General features: G+C 53.4%; 1 protein-coding gene across 2 annotated transcripts; it reads left to right on the forward strand.

The window, feature by feature from the left end:
* Positions 1 to 338: 338 nt before the first annotated feature.
* Positions 339 to 17,183, forward strand: LOC137306172 (B-cell antigen receptor complex-associated protein alpha chain-like). 2 transcript variants are annotated; one of them, XM_067975242.1, is made up of 5 exons: positions 339 to 573; positions 8,133 to 8,387; positions 11,943 to 12,061; positions 14,318 to 14,383; positions 16,759 to 17,183. In XM_067975242.1, exons 1-5 carry the CDS (start codon positions 501 to 503, stop codon positions 16,870 to 16,872), a joined length of 627 nt encoding a protein of 208 aa, XP_067831343.1. In that variant the 5' UTR covers positions 339 to 500; the 3' UTR covers positions 16,873 to 17,183. The 2 variants fall into 2 exon arrangements, with proteins under 2 accessions (XP_067831343.1, XP_067831342.1); XM_067975241.1 differs by having other exon boundaries at positions 340 to 573; positions 8,127 to 8,387.
* Positions 17,184 to 19,376: the final 2,193 nt, after the last annotated feature.

The raw sequence follows: 19,376 nt of genomic DNA on the forward strand, positions 1-19,376 counted from the left end.
CAGAGTAAAGCTCCCTCTACACTGTCCCATCAAACACTCCCAGGGCAGGTACAGGGGGTTAGATACAGAGTAAAGCTCCCTCTACACTGTCCCATCAAACACTCCCAGGGCAGGTACAGGGGGTTAGATACAGAGTAAAGCTCCCTCTACACTGTCCCATCAAACACTCCCGGGGCAGGTACAGGGGGTTAGATACAGAGTAAAGCTCCCTCTACACTGTCCCATCAAACACTCCCCGGGCAGGTACTCTGTGGGTGGACGGTCTCACTGATTGAGGTCAGAGGTCGGTCCCATGGGCTTTGCTTCGTTCTATTAATAGAGGAAAGGAGAAGTTGAGAAACATCTGCGACGGGCAGCAGGGCACGACTGCCAGAAACGGGTAAACATCCGGCCCAGCACGCCCCGGGGACCGCTCGCTCGCCCTGGAGAGTCACGCGGGACACGGGGGCTGCGTCCGCCAGCTCAGTCCGCGACAGTCCTCGCCACAGAGTGGCACGAGGATGGCGAACGGCGTGGAGCCCGCGTTCCAAACCTTGGCCGTGACGCTCCTGGTGATGGAGATGCTGGTTCACGGTGAGTGCGGGGGAGGGGCAGTGGCGGGAGGGAGGAGGGGAGGGGGGCGGATCGGGGGAGGGGGGGGCCATCGGCAATGGGAGGGGTCTTCATCCTTTGGTTGAACTGGGAGCACGGTTCCGGGAGGATTTTTCTCTCTCGGGCCTGGGGCGAATCGCTCTGATCTCTGACGGGCCAGAGATTCAATGTCCCGGCTCGAGAGTTGCAGGTTTTGAAGGTGCTCGGAGAGATGGTCTTGTTTTTTGCCCCCCGGGGGTTCCCCTTTTGAACGAGGTTAGACGCTGTGTGTTTTAACAACAACTAATTGCATTTATACAGCGCCTTTAACATCGTAAAACGTCCCAAGGCGCTTCACAGGAGCGATTATCAAACAAAATTTGACACCGAGCCACATAAGGAGATATTAGGACAGGTGACCAAAAGCTTGGTCAAAGAGGGAGGTTTTAAGGAGGGTCTTAAAGGAGGAGAGAGAGGCGGAGAGGTTTAGGGAGGGAATTCCAGAGCTTAGGGCCCAGGCAGCTGAAGGCACGGCCGCCAATGGTGGAGCGATTAAAATCGGGGATGAGCAAGAGGCCAGAATTGGAGGAGCGCAGAGATCTCGGAGGGTTGGAGGACTGGAGGAAGTTACAGAGATAGGGAGGGGGGCGAGGGCCATGGAGGGATTTGAACACAAGGATGAGAATTTTAAAATTGAGGCGTTCTCTCCTCCAGCTCTTCCTGTTTCTTGCCCCAATCATTGTTCCCAGGCTGACCACGTCTCCCAATCAGCTGCCTTAACCCCCCTTTACCCCTTCAATCCCTCCATCAAATAAGAAAGCCCAGAGTGAGGGGACCAAGGTTACCCCACTCGACCATCACTCCCTCATCACAACATCGTCGCCTCCTTCCGCAGGTTAACAAGGCCATTAAACAGGAGTGATGGCCTGTGTTTATTTAAAGGGGAGTGACGGCCTGTGTTTATTTAAAGGGGAGTGACGGCCTGTGTTTATTTAAAGGGGAGTGAGGGCCTGTGTTTATTTAAAGGGGAGTGACGGCCTGTGTTTATTTAAAGGGGAGTGATGGCCTGTGTTTATTTAAAGGGGAGTGAGGGCCTGTGTTTATTTAAAGGGGAGTGACGGCCTGTGTTTATTTAAAGGGGAGTGAGGGCCTGTGTTTATTTAAAGGGGAGTGACGGCCTGTGTTTATTTAAAGGGGAGTGACGGCCTGTGTTTATTTAAAGGGGAGTGACGGCCTGTGTTTATTTAAAGGGGAGTGAGGGCCTGTGTTTATTTAAAGGGGAGTGAGGGCCTGTGTTTATTTAAAGGGGAGTGACGGCCTGTGTTTATTTAAAGGGGAGTGACGGCCTGTGTTTATTTAAAGGGGAGTGACGGCCTGTGTTTATTTAAAGGGGAGTGAGGGCCTGTGTTTATTTAAAGGGGAGTGAGGGCCTGTGTTTATTTAAAGGGGAGTGACGGCCTGTGTTTATTTAAAGGGGAGTGACGGCCTGTGTTTATTTAAAGGGGAGTGACGGCCTGTGTTTATTTAAAGGGGAGTGACGGCCTGTGTTTATTTAAAGGGGAGTGAGGGCCTGTGACAAATATCTTCCTTTTCGGTGCTTTTATCCTGAGAGTCTGACCCTTCCCTCGCCGGCCATTTTGTTGACTGGAATTGAATGGATATTTGTGCGATGGTCTGGTGGGGGGAGAGGGTCTGTGGTCTCTTGAATTGTGCCCCCCCTCCGCACCCCGCCTCCCCGCTCTCCGCCTCCCCCCACCCTGCTCCCCCCCTCCCCGCTCTCCGCCTCCCCCCACCCTGCTCCCCCCCTCCCCGCTCTCCGCCTCCCCCACCCTGCTCCCCGCTCTCCGCCTCCCCCCACCCTGCTCCCCGCTCTCCGCCTCCCCCCACCCTGCTCCCCCCCTCCCCGCTCTCCGCCTCCCCCACCCTGCTCCCCCCCTCCCCGCTCTCCGCCTCCCCCCACCCTGCTCCCCGCTCCCCGCCTCCCCCCCACCCTGCTCCCCCCCTCCCCGCTCTCCGCCTCCCCCCACCCTGCTCCCCCCCCCCGCTCTCCACCTCCCCCCCACCCTGCTCCCCCCACCCTGCTCCCCCCCTCGATTGTTGTTTTTCTCACTGAGACGTGTTCAGAAAAGTCTTGCTTGCGATGCTGAGATGGCAGCTGCCCCTCCCCCGCACAGAGGGGCCGTCCCACCTGCCGGACACCGTCACGCGCTCGTTAGCGGCCGGGTATATCGTAGTGACGGCGATGGCCCATACGTTATGTGTGAGAGACGAGGAATATCGGTGGGATATTCGACCACAGGGTGCATCACACTGCAGCCTGATCCACTCCTCGCCCAAAGCTCGCGCTTTCCATCAGGGTTTTGCTGCACTGGGGAACAGGGTCAGCGGCTGGAGTTTACCCGCCCCCAGCCCAGGGACACTGAAGTGATGCCAATTGGTGCCTCCCAGGTGAGTTCAGCATGGGCTGGGGGAGGGGGCGGTGCCGGGGGGAATCTGTGGCCTTCCTGATCTGTGTGGCCCACTGGGCGGGGAGTTCAGGGATATGGGGAGAAGGTGGGTAGGTGGGATTGAGGGATATGGGGAGAAGGTGGGTAGGTGGGATTGAGGGATATGGGGAGAGGTGGGTAGGTGGGATTGAGGGATATGGGGAGAGGTGGGTAGGTGGGATTGGGGGATATGGGGAGAAGGTGGGTAGGCGGGATTGAGGGATATGGGGAGAGGTGGGTAGGTGGGATTGAGGGATATGGGGAGAGGTGGGTAGGTGGGATTGGGGGATATGGGGAGAAGGTGGGTAGGCGGGATTGAGGGATATGGGGAGAGGTGGGTAGGTGGGATTGAGGGATATGGGGAGAAGGTGGGTAGGTGGGATTGAGGGATATGGGGAGAGGTGGGTAGGTGGGATTGAGGGATATGGGGAGAGGTGGGTAGGTGGGATTGAGGGATATGGGGAGAAGGTGGGTAGGTGGGATTGAGGGATATGGGGAGAAGGTGGGTAGGTGGGATTGAGGGATATGGGGAGAGGTGGGTAGGTGGGATTGAGGGATATGGGGAGAGGTGGGTAGATGGGATTGAGGGATATGGGGAGAAGGTGGGTAGGTGGGATTGAGGGATATGGGGAGAGGTGGGTAGGTGGGATTGAGGGATATGGGGAGAGGTGGGTAGGTGGGATTGAGGGATATGGGGAGAGGTGGGTAGGTGGGATTGAGGGTTATGGAGAGAGGTGGGTAGGTGGGATTGAGGGATATGGGGAGAGGTGGGTATGTGGGATTGAGGGATATGGGGAGAAGGTGGGTAGGTGGGATTGAGGGATATGGGGAGAGGAGGGTAGGTGGGATTGAGGGTTATGGAGAGAGGTGGGTAGGTGGGATTGAGGGATATGGGGAGAAGGTGGGTAGGTGGGATTGAGGGATATGGGGAGAGGTGGGTAGGTGGGATTGAGGGTTATGGAGAGAGTTGGGGAACACTGAACTGTTGGTTATATCTTGTGAGGCCCAATCTGGATCAGCGCTGAGCTGGACTATCAGGGACGAGGGTTTGAGAACCACAGAAGGGGAAGTGAAAGGTTTGTGACAGAGATAAGGACCCAGGCTCCTGCCGTCTATAAAGAGCACTGTCTGTGAGAGGGCGTCTCACGGACACCGGCTCCGCACCTGTGGACCTGCTCCAGCTCCGATGTGTTTGGGTCGGTGGATTTGTTGGAGAGAATTCGGTGTGGGGGCAAGTGTGAACACGCAGTGAGTGTGAGAGGTGGGTGTCGGTGAGACGGAGAATCTGACTGGGAGAGATGGCAACCCTGAGCTCTCTCAATTGCCCAATGGGGGAGGGGGGCAGGGGTGCTGAGGAGGAGGGGGAATTACAGCTAGTTTCAGGTGGGAGATAAGCCCCCATGAACATGCACACACGCACAAACACGCACACAAACACAAACACGAACACACGCACAAACACGCACACAAACACGCACACACATGCACAAACACACACAAACACACACATGCGCACAAACACATGCACATACATACACACAGACACACACACACAAACACACATGCACATACATACACACGGACACACATGTACACACACAAACACACATGCACATACATACACACAGACACACACGCACACACACAAACACACATGCACACATTTACATAGACATGCACAAATACACATATACACACACGCAGGCACACACATACACACATGAACGCACACACAACACACATAAGCATATGCACACATATGCAGGCACATGCATACACACACTCCCACACAAACACACAAACATGCACACACACGCACAAACACTTACAAACATTTGCTTGTACATGCACACACAAACATATGTGCACACATGCACATACATACACACAGGCACACATGCACACACACACGCACAAACACACACACAGGCACACGCATACACACACTAGCGCACACACACACTCAAACACACAAACATGAACACAAACACACGTGCACAGACACGTGCACACATACTCTAACACACACACACCTCACATAATCACAGACACACACACAGAGGCGCATTCACACCTACACGCACACACTTACGCCCACACACACACGCTCACACGCACACGCACAGACAAAATGCACAGACACACACCCACTCACTTACACAAACAGACGCACGTGCTCACACACGCGCATACCCACGCCCACCCACACACACACACATTCGCACAGACACACGCAGGCACACACGCACCCCCACAAACACATACAGACTTGCCAGCAAGAGTCCGCATGTCAGTGACCAGCAATGAGAACCACGAGTGATTGTCCCCCTCCTTGGCCCAGAGATACTGAGCACAGACCAGGCATCGACCCACGGACACTGCGAGTGGCTACAACTCAGTCCCACATCTCCAGCCATCATTACCCATTGGTCCCTTGGGGGCCGAGCGGAGGGTCTGCTTTGAATGAGAGCCAAGATTGTGAGGCTGATACAGACGGACACCTGCTCCGAAAGAGGACCTGAAACTGCTCAGTACGGTCAGGCTGCGATCTGAACTGGTCGCTCGGTCGAGTTGCCTCAGTGGTAGATTCTCTGGCCCCTGAGTCAGAAGGTCGTGGGTTCGAGCCCCTCTCCAGAGACTCGAGCCCAGTGTCAGGGATTCAATCATCGCTCCTCCTGCCTGCAGTGCTCTCTCCCAGTGTCGGAGATTCAGTTATCGCTCCTCCTGCCTGCAGTGCTCTCTCCCAGTGTCAGGGATTCAATCATCGCTCCTCCTGCCTGCAGTGCTCTCTCCCAGTGTCAGGGATTCAATCATTGCTCCTCCTGCCTGCAGTGCTCTCTCCCAGTGTCAGGGATTCAATCATCGCTCCTCCTGCCTGCAGTGCTCTCTCCCAGTGTCAGGGATTCAATCATCGCTCCTCCTGCCTGCAGTGCTCTCTCCCAGTGTCAGGGATTCAATCATCGCTCCTCCTGCCTGCAGTGCTCTCTCCCAGTGTCAGGGATTCAATCATCGCTCCTCCTGCCTGCAGTGCTCTCTCCCAGTGTCAGGGATTCAATCATTGCTCCTCCTGCCTGCAGTGCTCTCCCAGTGTCAGGGATTCAATCATCGCTCCTCCTGCCTGCAGTGCTCTCTCCCAGTGTCGGAGATTCAGTTATTGCTCCTCCTGCCTACAGTGCTCTCTCCCAGTGTCAGGGATTCAATCATCGCTCCTCCTGCCTGCAGTGCTCTCTCCCAGTGTCAGGGATTCAGTTATTGCTCCTCCTGCCTGCAGTGCTCTCTCCCAGTGTCGGAGATTCAGTGCCATTCGGGCCATTCAGAGAGTTGAGCACAGAACGCAGGCCGACACTCCCGGTGTCTTTCGGATGAGACGTTAAACCGAGCCCCCGTCTGCCCTCTCAGGCGGATGTTTAAGATTCCTCAGCCGCTATTCGAAGATGTGCAGGGGGAGTTCTCCCCAGTGTCCTGGGACAATATTAATCCTTCAAACAGCATCACGAAAAAACTGGTGAAATCTGTCAGTACAGTTTGTGGGATCTTCCTGTGTACATCGTGTCTGCTACGTTTGACGGGACAGTGTAGAGGGAGCTTTACTCTGTATCTAACCCCCTGTACCTGCCCTGGGAGTGTTTGATGGGACAGTGTAGAGGGAGCTTTACTCTGTATCTAACCCCCTGTACCTGCCCTGGGAGTGTTTGATGGGACAGTGTAGAGGGAGCTTTACTCTGTATCTAACCCCCTGTACCTGCCCTGGGAGTGTTTGATGGGACAGTGTAGAGGGAGCTTTACTCTGTATCTAACCCCCTGTACCTGCCCTGGGAGTGTTTGATGGGACAGTGTAGAGGGAGCTTTACTCTGTATCTAACCCGTGCTGTGTGATTAGACTTTCAAAAGGCATTTGATAAAGTACCACATAATAGACTTGTTCGAAAAATTAAAGCCCATGGGACTAAAGGGGCAGTTGCTGTGTGTATATGAAATTGGCTAAGAGACAGAAAGCAGAGAGTAGTGATGAATGGTTGTTTATCAGAGGGAAGTGTACAGTAGTGTTCCCCAGGGGTCGGTGCTGGGACCACTGCTCTTTTTGATATTTATTAATAACCTGGACTTGGGTATGGAGGGCATCATTTTATAGTTTGCAGATGATTCAATATTCGGAAATGTTGTAAAGAGTGAGGACAGAGACAGACTGGTGAAATGGGCAGACACATGGCAGATGAAATTTAACGCAGAGAAGTGTGAAGTGATGCATTTTGGTAGGAAGAATGAGGAGAGGCAATATAAACTAAATGGTGCAATTTTAAAGGGGTTACAGGAACAGAGAGACCTGGGGGTTTATGTACACAAATCTTTGAAGGTGGCAGGACAGGTTGAGAAGGCTGTTAAAAAAGCATATGGGATCCTGGGCTTTATTAATAGAGGCAGAGAGTACAAAAGCAAGGAAGTTATGCTAAACCTTTATAAAACACTGGTTGGGCCTCAGCTGGAGTATTGTGTCCAATTCTGGGCACCGCACTTTAGGAAGGATGTCAAGGCCTTGGAGAGGGTGCGGAGGAGATTTACCAGAATGGTCCCAGGGATGAGGGACTTCAGTTATGTGGAGAGACTGGAGAAGCTGGGATTGTTCTCCTTAGAGCAGAGAAGGTTAAGGGGAGATTTGATAGAGGTGTTCAAAATTACGATGGGTTTTGACAGAGTAAATAAGGAGAAACTGTTTCCAGTGGCAGGAGGGTCAGTAACCAGAGGACACAGATTTAAGGTGATTGGCAAAAGAGCCAGAGGGGGAGATGAGGAAACATTTTTTTTACGCAGCGAGTTGTTCTGATCTGGAATGCGCTGCCTGAAAGGGCGGTGGAAGCAGATTCAATAATAACTTTCAAAAGGGAATTGGATAAATATTTGAAGGGGAAAAATTTGCAGGGCTAGGGGGAGAGAGCAGGGGGAACGGGACTAATTGGATCGCTCTTTCAAAGAGCCGGCACAGGCATGATGGGCTGAATGGCCTCCTCCTGTGCTGTACCATTCCATGACTCTATGCCTGTGTTTGGTAGCGATGTCGCACACTGTTTTTAGTTACAGTGGGGACCGTGAAGGTTCCGGAACCTTCCGTGCGGGCTGAGATCGGGAAGCCATTCCAGCTGCCGTGTCGCCTCGAGCCCGGGGAGGGCGTGGTGTGGGAGAAGAGGTCCTACAACAACTCCACCTGGCGACCTCTGAACTCAACGGGTGGCCAGCTGACCCTGCAGAAGGTGGAGGTGAGCGACGTGGGAATTTACCGCTGTCGGAACGCGAGGACCAATGACATCTCTTGTGACATCGGAGTCCGGGTCTACAGTAAGTAGGTCAATGGTTGGGTTGAGACACCGGGGCGGGGGGGGTCAACGGGGGTCAAGGGGAACCAACCTCCCCAATTTGACAAGAGTAAGAGGGACGATGAGGCCAATCAGGGAGCAGCAATCAGTTGACGCCAAGCTTGATTTTTTTTTAATGGCCTCCAACGTCCTCGCATCTTTCGGCGTGAGGTCAGCGCAAGGCCGACCTCCCGCACCGCCGATCGTGCGCGAGTGACTCACGCCCGTTTCCACGCTCGAGTGCCCTCCATCTTCCTCTCCCGCTCCTTGACGTAGCTCCGCCCCCTTTCCCGCAACGCAAACGAGCAGAGAACGCGGGCTTCCTGCATTTGCACCCGTTCAGAATTTACACCCGGAACCTGCAGCCCCTGCACAACCCGAGGTTTTATTTCCTGTGTTTTGATCTGGGGTTTCTTATTTTCAAGTAATTCTTCTTTTTATATTTCTCCTCACATGGGAATATAGGAACAAGAGGAGGCCGTTCAGCCCCTCGACCCTGTTCCGCCTTTCAATTAGATCACGGCTTATCTGGATCTTAACTCCAATTACTCGCCTTGGTTCCGTAACCTTTAATCCCCTCACCCAACAAAAATCGATCAATCTCAGTTTTGAAGTTTTCAATTGACCCCCGGCCTCAACAGCTTTTTGGGGGAGAGAGTTCCAGATTCCCACTCCCCTTTGTGTGAAGAAGTGCTTCCTGACATCACCCCTGAACGGCCTGGCTCTAATTTTAAGGTTCTGCCCCCTTGTTCTGGACTCCCCCCACCAGAGGAAATAGTTTCTCTCTATCTACCCTATCAAATCCTTTAATCATCTTAAACACCTCAATTAGATCACCCCTTAATCTTCTACACTCGAGGGAATACAAGCCCAGTCTGTGCAACCTGGCCTCATAATTTAACCCTTTTAGCCCCAGTATCATTCTGGTGAATCTGCCCTGCACCCCCTCCAAGGCCAATATATCCTTCCTGAGGTGCGGTGCCCAGAACTGAACGCAGTGTCTCCAGATGGGGTCTGAGCAGAGCTTTGTTTAACTGCCAGCATCACTGTGCCCTTGAACGCGGTTTAACGGCATCGGAATGAGTGATGTTAAAAGATCAAGGAGCTTCAGGTTCACGGCCTGAAATTCCCCGCGTATTCGCGCCCAAAGCAAATGCGCGATCTGGGCGCGACGGTGGGACACGCGGGGTTAAAAGATGGCGGAATTGCAGCAGCATGGAATCGCGCGGCGCAGCAGGGGGCAATTCGGCCCATCCTGCCCGTGCTGGCTCTTCGAAAGAGCTGTCCAATTGGTCCCACTCCCGCCCTGCTCTTTCCCCATAGACCTGCAAACTGTTCCTTCTCCAGGAGAAATTCTGGGCGGGAGTGAGTTACGCACGTGACCGCAATACGCCTAAAGTTCCTCCGCCCCCTCCGCCCGGATATTAAAGACGATAATTTTCTGGTCTGGGATTCACGTTTCCCTCGGGCCCCGATCGTTTGTGCTGATTTACGCCTGTTCTAAGTTCAGGCCAATTCCAATGAGATTGGGAGGGAGTTTGAGGCGTAACTTATCGGAGGAATGGGTGGCGGGACGGGCAGCGGAAGGGGCGGGGAACGGGTGGGGGAAGGGGCGGGGGACTGGCGGGGGAACGGGCGGGGTATCGGGCGGGGTATCAGGCAGGGTAACGGGTGGGGGGGGGAATGGCAGAGGACGGGCAAGGGAATGGGTGCGGGAATAGGATAACAGGCGGGGTAACATGTGGGGGGGGGGGTGTGGGCAGGGGTACGGGCAGGGAAGGGGGTTCAGCTTTTGGGTGCAACCCTCAGTTGGGCCCACGGAGGAAGTTCCAGGCCTCTGTGCTTAACGTGCGTGAATATCGGTTTGATGGCTTCAAACTTTAATTTTCATACACGAAGAAAGAAGATGGCCGCCCTTTCCTCGGGCCCTGATTGTTCACGCTGATTTTCAATTGTTTACACTGATTTCTGATTGTTTACACTGAGTTCTGTTTGTTTTCGCTGATTTCTGATTGTTTACACTGATTTACGATTGCGTACACTGACTTACGATGTTTAGGCTGATTTCTGATTAGGCTGATTTCTGCTTGTTTACGCTGATTTATGATGTTTAGGCTGATTTAGGATTGTTCACACAGCCTTTTGCTTGTTCACACTGATTTTGTACACTGTTTTCTGATTGTTTACATTGATTTTTGATTGTTTTAGCTGATTTCTGCTTGCTTACACTGATTTCTTCTGGTTACACTGACTTTTGATTGTTTACACTGATTTACAATTGTTCACACTGATTTCTGGTTATTTACGCTGATTTCTTCCGGTTACACTGATTTCTGATTGTTCACACTGATTTACGATGTTTAGGCGATTTAGGATTGTTCACACAGACTTTTGCTTGCTTATGCTGATTTCTGATTCTTTACACTGATTTGTGATTGTTCAAATTGATTTATGATTGTTTTTGCTGATTTCCACTTGTTTACATTGATTTCTGATTGTTTACACTGATTTCTGGTTGTTTCTGGTGATTTCTGATTGTTTACACTGATTTCTGATTGTTTTAGCTGATTTCTGATTGTTTACACTGATTTCTGATTGTTTTAGCTGATTTCAGATTGTTTACACTAATTTTTATGTTACAGCATGATGAGATCAGCGTAAAAACGAGTGCAAATTTCAGCTTAATTTCCACATTAAGTTGGATCAAGAAAATCGGGGGCCAAAATCTTTGGTGGATTGGAGGAGGAGGAGGAGGTGGGGAAGAGGGGAGGTGGAGCTGGAGGAGGAGGAGATAAGAACATAAGAACATGAGAAATAGGAGCAGGAGTAGGCCAATCGGCCCTTCGAGCCTGCTCCGCCATTCAATAAGATCATGGCTGATCTGATCCTAACCTCAAATCTAAATTCATGATGGAGGAGATGATGGAGGACGTGGAGGAGGTGGAGGTGGAGGAGGAGGAGGAGATGGAGGAGATGATGGAGGAGGTGGAGGAGGAGGAGGTGGAGGAGGAGGAGGAGGAGGTGGAGAAGGAGGAGGTGGAGAAGGTGGAGGAGGTGGAGGACGAAGAAGGGAGGAGGAGGAGGGGAGGAGGGAGAGGAGAGAAAGAGGAGGGGAGGCGGGGAGGAAGGGTAGATCGAGCGAGGTGAGGCGAGGACTCCCACAGTTTTGGGGTGAATGAATGAGTTGGAGGAGGAGATCGGGCAATGAGTCTCGATTTCAACACAGGGAGGAGGTAGAGTTTGTGGGACGGTGGGGGGATTTGGAGCTTGGAAGGGAGGAGAGAGGGAAGACCAGGGGAGCGATAGCGATAAGGGAGAGAGGTTAGAAGCCAAGAGATGAGACATGGATCAACTAGTGGGCCCATTGTGTCCCATTCAGGACTGTCAGGAAAGGTTGGAAGAGTCTTCACCGACAGGTGATTGGGGTTTGGGAGTGTTTACGGCCAGTGGGGAGTTTATTATTTCCTGCTCTACGTTCCTCGTCATCACTGGAATCTCCCATCTAACACTCCGTCCTTTCCTCCCGTCTGCGGTCCAGGCAAACAGTATCCCAAACTCTTCGACATCGAGGACTCAATGAAGAACATTATCCTGATGGTGGAGGGGATCTTACTCATCGTCTGCGTCATGATCCCCGGGACGATTCTGCTCCGGGAGGTGAGAGACGCCTTTCGCACAGGGTTTGGTGACCCTGCAAAGACACAAAGAAGTGGGGGTAACAAATATTCCGGTGTTAGTAACCCCCCCACCCCCTGAACCCCCTCCATGGCTCAGTGGGTAAGTGCCCTGCTCCCTGTGGTACTGAGGCCCCCGCACAGAGCAGGAGAGGCTCAGGTTCCATCCCCGGCCTCCTCACTGCTGTACCTGCCCTGGGAGTGTTTGATGGGACAGTGTAGAGGGAGCTTTACTCTGTATCTAACCCCCTGTACCTGCCCTGGGAGTGTTTGATGGGACAGTGTAGAAGGAGCTTTACTCTGTATCTAACCCCCTGTACCTGCCCTGGGAGTGTTTGATGGGACAGTGTAGAGGGAGCTTTACTCTGTATCTAACCCTGTACCTGCCCTGGGAGTGTTTGATGGGACAGTGTAGAGGGAGCTTTACTCTGTATCTAACCCTGTACCTGCCCTGGGAGTGTTTGATGGGGCAGTGTAGAGGGAGCTTTACTCTGTATCTAACCCGTGCTGTACCTGCCCTGGGAGTGTTTGACGGGACAGTGTAGAGGGAGCTTTACTCTGTATCTAACCCTGTACCTGCCCTGGGAGTGTTTGATGGGGCAGTGTAGAGGGAGCTTTACTCTGTATCTAACCCCCTGTACCTGTCCTGGGAGTGTTTGATGGGACAGTGTAGAGGGAGCTTCACTCTGTATCTAACCCCCTGTACCTGCCCTGGGAGTGTTTGATGGGACAGTGTAGAGGGAGCTTTACTCTGTATCTAACCCGTGCTGTACCTGCCCTGGGAGTGTTTGATGGGACAGTGCAGAGGGAGCTTTACTCTGTATCTCACCCCCTGTATCTACCCTGGGAGTGTTTGATGGGACAGTGTAGAGGGAGCTTTACTCTGTATCTCACCCCCTGTACCTGCCCTGGGAGTGTTTGATGGGACAGTGTAGAGGGAGCTTTACTCTGTATCTAACCCGGTCTGTACCTGACCTGGGAGTGTTTGATGGGACAGTGTAGAGGGAGCCTTGCTCTGTATCTAACCCCCTGTACCTGCCCTGGGAGTGTTTGATGGGACAGTGTAGAGGGAGCCCTGCTCTGTATCTAACCCCCTGTACCTGCCCTGGGAGTGTTTGATGGGACAGTGTAGAGGGAGCTTTACTCTGTATCTAACCCCCTGTACCTGCCCTGGGAGTGTTTGATGGGACAGTGTAGAGGGAGCTTTACTCTGTATCTAACCCCCTGTACCTGCCCTGGGAGTGTTTGATGGGACAGTGTAGAGGGAGCTTTACTCTGTATCTAACCCCCTGTACCTGCCCTGGGAGTGTTTGATGGGACAGTGTAGAGGGAGCTTTACTCTGTATCTAACCCCCTGTACCTGCCCTGGGAGTGTTTGATGGGACAGTGTAGAGGGAGCTTTACTCTGTATCTAACCCCCTGTACCTGCCCTGGGGGTGTTTGATGGGACAGTGTAGAGGGAGCTTTACTCTGTATCTAACCCCCTGTACCTGCCCTGGGAGTGTTTGATGGGACAGTGTAGAGGGAGCTTTACTCTGTATCTAACCCCCTGTACCTGCCCTGGGAGTGTTTGATGGGACATTGTAGAGGGAGCTTTACTCTGTATCTAACCCCCTGTACCTGCCCTGGGAGTGTTTGATGGGACAGTGTAGAGGGAGCTTTACTCTGTATCTAACCCTGTACCTGCCCTGGGAGTGTTTGATGGGACAGTGTAGAGGGAGCTTTACTCTGTATCTAACCCCCTGTACCTGCCCTGGGAGTGTTTGATGGGACATTGTAGAGGGAGCTTTACTCTGTATCTAACCCCCTGTACCTGCCCTGGGAGTGTTTGATGGGACAGTGTAGAGGGAGCTTTACTCTGTATCTAACCCCCTGTACCTGCCCTGGGAGTGTTTGATGGGACAGTGTAGAGGGAGCTTTACTCTGTATCTAACCCTGTACCTGCCCTGGGAGTGTTTGATGGGACAGTGTAGAGGGAGCTTTACTCTGTATCTAACCCCCTGTACCTGCCCTGGGGGTGTTTGATGGGACAGTGGGTATTTATTCCCTGCATTAACTTCCTTCACTTTGATGAGGAGAATTTTTACCCAATTTGTTTTCAATTCAAACCGTTTTCTGGTGAAATAATATTCGGGACAGGGGATGTAAACACAGAGGAGTAACGTCGTCCCGTGTGTGTCTGGTCCTTCGATATCTCGGGCTCAGTAATTGGATCATTTGTGTTTTTATTTTCGAACAGAAATCGCAGAAAAGCTTGAGAGAGAAAATCCAGCGTTACAAAGAGGAGAATGAGAATCTGTACGAGGTACGAGCCCCCTCAGTGATACCAGACAGACGTCTGCTCAGCAATCTGTCTCCCGCTCAGTGACACCAGACAGACCTCTGCCCAGCAATCTGTCTCCCGCTCAGTGACACCAGACAGACGTCTGCCTAGCAGCCTGTCTCCCGCATAGCGGCACCAGACAGACGTCTGTGCAGCAGACTGTCTCCCGTACAGTGACACCAGACAGACGTCTGCCTAGCAGCCTGTCTCCCAGTCGGTGATACCAGACAGACGTCTGCTCAGCAATCTGTCTCCCGCTCAGTGACACCAGACAAACGTCTGCTCAGCAGCCTGTCTCCCGCATAGTGACACCAGACAAACGTCTGCTCAGCAGCCTGTCTCCCGCAAAATGGCACCAAACAGATGCCTGCTCAGCAGCCTGTCTCCCGTTCAGTGGCACCAGACAGACGTCTGCTCAGCAGCCTGTCTCCCGTTCAGTGGCACCAAACAGATGCCTGCTCAGCAGCCTGTCTCCCGTTCAGTGGCACCAAACAGATGCCTGCTCAGCAGCCTGTCTCCCGTTCAGTGGCACCAGACAGACGTCTGCTCAGCAGCCTGTCTCCCGTTCAGTGACACCAGACAGACGTCTGCTCAGCAGCCTGTCTCCCGTACAGTGACACCAGACAGACCTCTGCTCAGCAGCCTGTCTCCCGCTCAGTGACACCAGACAAACGTCTGCTCAGCAGCCAGCCTCCCGCATAGCGGCACCAGACAGATGTCTGCTCAGCAGCCTGTCTCCCGCATAGCGGCACCAGACAGATGTCTGCTCAGCAGCCTGTCTCCAGCTCAGTGACACCAGACAAACGTCTGCTCAGCAGCCTGTCTCCTGCTCAGTGACACCAGGCGTATATCTGCTCAGCAGCCTGCCTCCAGCTCAGTGACACCAGAGAGAAGTCTGCTCAGCAGCCTGTCTCCTGCTCAGTGACACCAGAGAGACGTCTGCTCAGCAGCCTGTCTCCTGCTCAGTGACACCAGAGAGACGTCTGCTCAGCAGCCTGTCTCCTGCTCAGTGACACCAGACAGACGTCTGCTCAGCAGCCTGTCTCCTGCTCAGTGACACCAGACAGACGTCTGCTCAGCAGCCTGTCTCCCGCTCGGTGACACCAGAGAGGCGTCTCCCCAGAAGCCTGTCTCCCCCACTGTCGGAGGTGCTGTCTTTCGGATGAGACGTTAAACCGAGGCCCCGTCTGCCCCTCTCAGGTGGACGTAAAAGATCCCACGGCCACTATTGGAAGAAGAGCAGGGGGGAGTTCTCCCCGGTGTCCTGGGGACAATATTTATCCCTCAACCAACACCACTAAAAACACAGATGATCTGATCATTATCACATTGCTGTTCGTGGGATCTTGCTGTGCCCAAATCGGCTGCCGTGTTTCCTACATTACAACAGTGACTACACTTCAAAAAAGTACTTCATTGGCTGTAAAGCGCTTTGGGGCTTCCTGAGGTCATGAAAGACACAATAGAAATGCAAGTTCTTTCTATATTTTTCTGTCTCTCTCTCTCTCCATTTCTCCCTCTCTCCCTTTCGTTCTTTCTCTCTGTCTCACTCCCTCTCTCTCTCCCCCCCTCTCTCTCTCTCCCTGTCTCTATCTCTCTTTCTTTCTCTTTCTCTCTCTGTCTCTCTTTCTCACTCTCTCTCTGTCTCGTTCTCTCCCTTTCTCTATCTCTCTTTCTTTTCCCCTGTCTCTGTCTCTCTCTCTCTCTCCCTGTCTCTCTCTCTCCCTTTCTCTATCTCTCTTTCTTTCCCTCTGTCTCTCTCTCTCTCCATGTCTCTATCTCTCTCTCTCTCTCCATGTCTCTATCTCTCTCTCTCTCTCCATGTCTCTATCTCTCTTTCTTTCCCTCTCTCTCTCCCTGTCTCTCTCGCTCTTTCTTTCCCTCTGTCTCTCTCTCTCTCTCTCCCATGTCTCTCTCTCTCTTTCTTTCCCTCTGTCTCTCTCTCCCTGTCTCTATCTCTCTTTCTTTCCCTCTCTCTCTCCCTGTCTCTCTCTCTCTTTCTTTCCCTCTGTCTCTCTCTCTCTCTCTCCCATGTCTCTCTCTCTCTTTCTTTCCCTCTGTCTCTCTCTCCCTGTCTCTATCTCTCTTTCTTTCCCTCTCTCTCTCCCTGTCTCTATCTCTCTTTCTTTCCCTCTCTCTCTCCCTGTCTCTCTCTCTTTCTTTCCCTCTATCGCTCTCTCTCTCCCTGTCTCTCTCTCTTTCTTTCCCTCTGTCGCTCTCTCTCTCCCTGTCCCTTTCTCTTCCCTTTTCTCTATCCCGGCCTTTCACTCTCTCTCCCTTCCACTCTCTCTCCCTTTCTCTCTCTCTCTTTCCCTCTTTCTCTCCGCCCCCCCTCACTCTGTCCCTCTTGCCTGCAGGGTCTGAACCAGGCAGATCAATCGACCTACGAGGACATCACCCGGGGCCAGCAGTGCATGTACGAGGATGTGGCGAACTGCAGGCTGAGCGACAGTCAGCTGGAGCAGCCCTGAGCCCCGGGGAGAGAGAGAGAGAGAGAGAGACCGTCCCCAGCAAGGGGGTCTCCAGAGCCCCCTGCCGCTCACACACACACCGCCCGTCCCCAGCAAGGGGGTCTCCAGAGCCCCCTGCCGCTCACACACACACCGCCCGTCCCCAGCAGGGGGGTCTCCAGAGCCCCCCGCCGCTCACACACACACCGCCCGTCCCCAGCAGGGGGGTCTCCGGAGCCCCCCGACGCTCACACACACACCGCCCGTCACCGCAACACCGTCAAACCGGCCTCCGGACACCAGGGGGCAGCAAGTGGGGAGGGGATTGTAGGGGGAGGGGGGAGTGAGGGGCGGGAGGAGCGTGAGGGGAGGGGAGGGGAGGGATTGAGGGAAGGAGAGAGGCATGAGGGGGAGGGGGAGTGATGGGAGGGGAAGGGGGGCTAAGGGGGAAGGGGAGGGTGAGTGAGAGGTTGTGGTGGAGTGAGGAGGGAGGGGAGAAGGGGGAGGGGAGGGAGGGGAGTGACGAGGAGGGAACTGAGTGTTTGATCCTGAAACAGTTCTGTTCTGTTCCCCCACCATTAACATCCTTCACTTTATTCAGCCCCAATTTCACTTCAAGTTATTGTTGGCCCCCCGCTTCCCTCCCAGGCCCTGACCCCTGACCCCTGACCCCGGCCTCCTCTCGCTCTGGGTCCCAACTGTGATGCCTGCTGTAGTTGAACATCTGGCCAACAAATTCATTGCTTGGGGGTGGATCATGGGGTGGGGGGTGGGGGTGGGGGGCGATTGCTGCCTTCAAGGGGTGGGGAGGGAATCTGGGGGATAAATGCAAACTTCAGGAAATTCGAGACACGGCCCGGGGGACGGGAGCCCCCTGTACCCTCGCCCAGGAAACCCCTTTAGTAGAAACCCCTGATCTCTGCGCGCTGACTGTCGCCATTAAACGTTTGTCTTTTCCTGACGTGAAATCGTTAAAATGATCTTCGGTCTCCTGAGAGACGCTTTGATTGCAGTGACGCCTTCTCACTGAGGCTTGGTCGACCATGGGGTGCGTCGGTTGCTTTGATGCTTGTTCCCTGAGCCTGGGGCAGAGGGCGAGTCGTGGTTAATAAACAGATCAAGTGAAACTCTGCCCTCTGACTTTTGTTTGTGACTATGATGCTCGAGGTGTCTCGTCCCCCTCCCCCCCCCCCCGGGAAGGCTTAGGCTGCCGGTGGGGTCGGGGGGGGGGTCCCTGGGTCCCGACCCGCTCTCGGTACCTCGGCCCTTTCTTAGTGTCGGAGCCCAGGCGGTGGGTGTGGGCCGTCTGTTCCAATGCGGTTCGGGCGAATCTCACGATTCTGTCCTCAGCTGACGTTTCTCCTCCTTACACACTCCAGTCCGTCCGGATTGTGTAAAATATTCACACCTGAGATCTGATATTAACACACTCTGGGCGTCGGGTGAGGAACTGCTGTGATGCTCCCACAGTCGAATAGGCACTCGCAGTCTTTGCTGCCACAGGACGCACCGCCCTCTGGTGACCGGAGGCGGTATCGCAGCCCACCACCGCCCTCTGGTGACCGAAGGCGGTATCGCGGGCACCGATGGGGACGAACCTCTGTCCCCAGGCTGGACGATGGTTTTTGCAGGTGAACAGCATTCTTTCAGTGGACGGACGCAGAGAGTCCGTGGTGCTGCAAACTCTACTCTTGAGATTGCAGCTTTCCAGCGGAAAGATTGACACGAATTATTGATCGTCCAAAAAAAAAAGCACAGAAAAGATCCCTTTAAATTGATGCTCCCAGCGCCAGGTGAGATTGGGGGGACTTTAAGTTTTAAAACATTCAGAAGTTTTCTGCTCTTGTCTCAGGTTATTAAACAGTGGGGGGAGAAAGTTCCACTGAGCTATTTCGTAAGGTGATTCTTAAATCATGGGAACAGGAGGAGGCCATTCAGCCCCTCGAGCCTGTTCCGCCATTCAATTAGATCATGGCTGATCTGTATCTTAACTCCATTTTCTCTCCTTTGCTCCATATCCCTCGATACCCTCGGCGAGCAAAAAATCTCAGTTTTGAAATTTTCAATTGACCCCCGGCCTCAACAGCTTTTTTTGGGGGAGAGAGTTCCAGATTCCCACTCCCCTTTGTGTGAAGAAGTGCTTCCTGACATCACCCCCTGAACGGCCTGGCTCTAATTTTAAGGTTAAGCCCCCCTCGTTCTGGACTCCCCCCACCAGAGGAAATAGTTTCTCTCTATCTACCCTATCAAATCCTTTAATCATCTTAAACACCTCGATTAGATCACCCCTTAATCTTCTACACTCGAGGGAATACAAGTCTAGTCTGTGCAACCTGTCCTCATAATTTAACCCTTTTAGCCCCGGCATCATTCTGGTGAATCTGCCCTGCGTCCCCTCCAAGGCCAGTACATCCTTCCTGAGGTGCGGTGCCCAGAACTGAACGCAGTATCTCCAGATGGGGTCTAACCAGAGCTCTGTACAGCTGGAACACAACTTCACCCCTTTGTATTCCAGCCCCCTCGAG

The sequence above is a fragment of the Heptranchias perlo genome, chromosome 42 (genome assembly GCF_035084215.1).
Source record: "Heptranchias perlo isolate sHepPer1 chromosome 42, sHepPer1.hap1, whole genome shotgun sequence".
NCBI lineage: Eukaryota > Metazoa > Chordata > Chondrichthyes > Hexanchiformes > Hexanchidae > Heptranchias > Heptranchias perlo.